This window comes from Arachis stenosperma, chromosome 4, assembly GCF_014773155.1.
Source record: "Arachis stenosperma cultivar V10309 chromosome 4, arast.V10309.gnm1.PFL2, whole genome shotgun sequence".
Taxonomy (NCBI): domain Eukaryota; kingdom Viridiplantae; phylum Streptophyta; class Magnoliopsida; order Fabales; family Fabaceae; genus Arachis; species Arachis stenosperma.
Window position 1 is genome coordinate 21,826,321 of NC_080380.1, and position 3,225 is coordinate 21,829,545.

At 27.6% G+C, this 3,225-nt stretch overlaps 1 protein-coding gene across 1 annotated transcript; it reads left to right on the forward strand.

Annotated features, from left to right (window-relative positions):
- Positions 1–519: 519 nt before the first annotated feature.
- On the forward strand, positions 520–1,062 carry LOC130976922 (nuclear transcription factor Y subunit B-5-like). Its single transcript, XM_057901875.1, has one exon. It carries the CDS (start codon positions 564–566, stop codon positions 939–941), a length of 378 nt encoding a protein of 125 aa, XP_057757858.1. The 5' UTR covers positions 520–563; the 3' UTR covers positions 942–1,062.
- The last annotated feature ends 2,163 nt before the right edge of the window (positions 1,063–3,225 follow it).

Here is a 3,225-nt window from a genome sequence, read left to right on the forward strand (position 1 = left end):
ATTTATTAAATATGTATAGTAGCAATAACAAATATTAGATTAATTAAAATGATGAACACCTTCGATTCAAATTTTAAAAAAAGCAAAATATATTTTTTATGGACTATATATGATAAAAAAAATTTCAAAAACTAAATTATGTACCAAATTAAACCTTTCACATATCCTTATGATATATAATAGATAGATCTAGATTTATTTATTTTTTAAAATGATTTTGTGTCCCTTACTTTTTCAATGTTTTGCTCTCATGACTTAAATATACAATTTTATCCAAATTAACCATCATTTTAAAACTAGAAACATTATTCAAAAGCCGACCAGTTTGGTATCAAAAATTCACATGTGACATGTCATGTAGAACAAGAATAAGACACAATCACTCTCAACTTTAATAAACTTTCATGTGTCATATTAAACTGCTTACACATGTATGCACTTAATCTTATATATAATGGGATTCGATCTCACCTCGATTCTCATTCTATTATATACTCAAAAAACCTTCATCAAAAGAGAAGAGTGTCTTATTGAATTATTCTTTGAAATTATTAGAAAGAAAAATGGTTGATAACATTGGAGGTAGTGGTTCTTCTAATAATGAAGGAGTCATCAAGGAGCAAGATCGGTTGCTGCCAATAGCCAATGTTGGTAGGATCATGAAGCAGATTCTTCCTCAGAATGCGAAAATCTCGAAGGAGGCGAAGGAGACGATGCAGGAGTGCGTGTCGGAGTACATTAGCTTCGTGACGAGCGAGGCGTCGGAGAAATGCCGGAAGGAGAGGAGGAAGACTGTTAATGGTGATGACATTTGTTGGGCGCTCGCAACGCTCGGTTTTGATGACTATGCCGAAGGGATGAGAAGGTATTTACATAGGTATAGAGAGTTAGAGGTTGATAATAATAATAATAATAATAACAATCAAGAGAGAGGGAAATAATATATAACATATAAAAGAAATTGAAGATTATGAACCATATTGTTTTAAATTGCACTGGCAAATTGTTTCTGAAAAATGTTGAGGGTGAGAGTAGGTAGTAGTTCTTATGATACCATTTCCATCTGAAGGGTCAATGCAAGTTAAGGTTTTCGAGAATGAGACAATGTAATAGTTTTTTTCTTTATTGTTATGATCTACTGGATTTTGATTGACTAAAAAACAAGTAGATTACAACTTTTAATTTACTTTTTCTCTCTCCTTTTTTGTGGGGGGGGGGGGGGGGGGGGGTGTATCCTGTATTCATACTTAGCTTCAAGTCTTTGCATGCTGCTTAATTTGGTTCATCAGTTGAATTTGAGAATTATATCATCTTGGCCATGGTTTAAATTCTTTGTTATATATATATACACTATTTTCAGTTGGAATTGATCTCCAAGAAAATGAAATAAAATGTGTTATATTCTAGGATTTTTTAAAATGAGTGATACCATGTATACAAGTCTTTTTAACCAAATTCAATTAAATTAGTGTAAAGGTTAGCAAAAAAAAAAATGCCTACATAGGTCATTACTTTTTTTCTGCATTTTTTATACGACACAATTTTTTGTTGGAGAATAAAAAACTTATTGATATAGAACATAAATTTTTAAAGCATAATACAAAAATTTTTGCACATAACACAAATTTATCAATATAGCATATAAATTTTATTCATAGCAGATATATTTTTGTATATAGCATACAAATCTTTGCACATAGCACAAATTTTTATTGTGAATATATTTTGTTAGTTGGGTGAGTCAATGTTTTAAGTATATACGTAGTTTTCCAAAAATTTTTATGCTGCACATAAAAAATTTATGTATTATACATCAAAATTTCTATGTTCTACTTTCCTGAACATTTATAAGAGAAGAAGTTGAAGACGATGAGGACAATGATCATGATAATAGGAGAGGATGAGAAGGGAAAAAAAGAATAAATTAAAGAAAAAGAAGAAGACAGCGGTGGTGACAGTGACAATGACGACGGCGGTGGCAACAATAACGACGACAAAAATGTTGAAGAAGGAAGAAGGAACGTAAGAAGAAGAAGAAGAAGGGAAGAACGTTAAAGGAGAGAGAAGTGGTGCGTGAATAAGTTTTTATTTTTAAATAACTTGGTTAAACTTTATTACTCAAAAGACTTAGAAATCTAGTATTTTTGTTTTTTAAAATAAATAAATTAAAATTTTTTATTTATTTAAATACGTAATTTAAAAAATGGAAAAGTATAAGGAACCAAAAGTTTATCAGCCAAAAACTAAACAAAACTACATTAATTTATATTAATAATTAATTAATTTTAATTTTTTTAAATTCAAAATTTAAAAAATTTTAAATTGATTAAATAAACCTAATTAAAACCTATAAAAACATTTTTCTTTTCTCTCACGTTAACCTATCCACTTCCAACAATCACAAATTCAAAAAATATATAAAAGAACATCCATTTAATATGAAAAAGAAACATTCTGATACTTAGTAGAAGAAACATTCATATATATCAACTCGTAGAGATTTTGAATTCATCCAAAGATATTTGGCTGAATTTTAGCTGATATGCTTTTGGTTCCCTAGCTTTACTCTTAAAAAATTTATCAGTTATTTACACGGTAAACGAAAAAAATATACAAATATCTCGCTTTAAATTAGATAAGTTAACTTTTTTAAACTATATCTTAGATGCAAACGAAATAAATGTGAAAATTTTAATTGATCATATCTTGTTTAATAAAAGAGATACATGTATACTACATTGTAAAAATGATATGAGTATTTGTAGTTATAAAAAATTTAATTCTAAAATATAAAAAAAAATTTATGGTATAATTTGGATCGATTTACAAAACAAAAAATCAATATAATTTATTATTATTTATATTAAATTAGATCGATTTACCCATAATCTCGCTAGTTATAAATTATTTCAATCCACAAATTTTTTGTTTTTTCTTACATTCCCAGCATTATAAATGGCGATGCAATAAACACAATTTTGACAATATATAATTTAAATTTAAAATTTTTAAATAATAAAATATTTAAAGTTAAGAATTTTTTATGTAAATGCTAAAAGTAAATTTCCAATTCGCTCCCTAACAATTTCACAAATTTTTGTTCTCCTTTATTAATTGAAAAATGACATTGCGATCCTTCTCGATTAACTCCGTCAGATATTATGCCTCTTCTGTTAATGTCTCTGTCTAGAGATAACGAATCTTGTCTATGTGTACTATTAACTC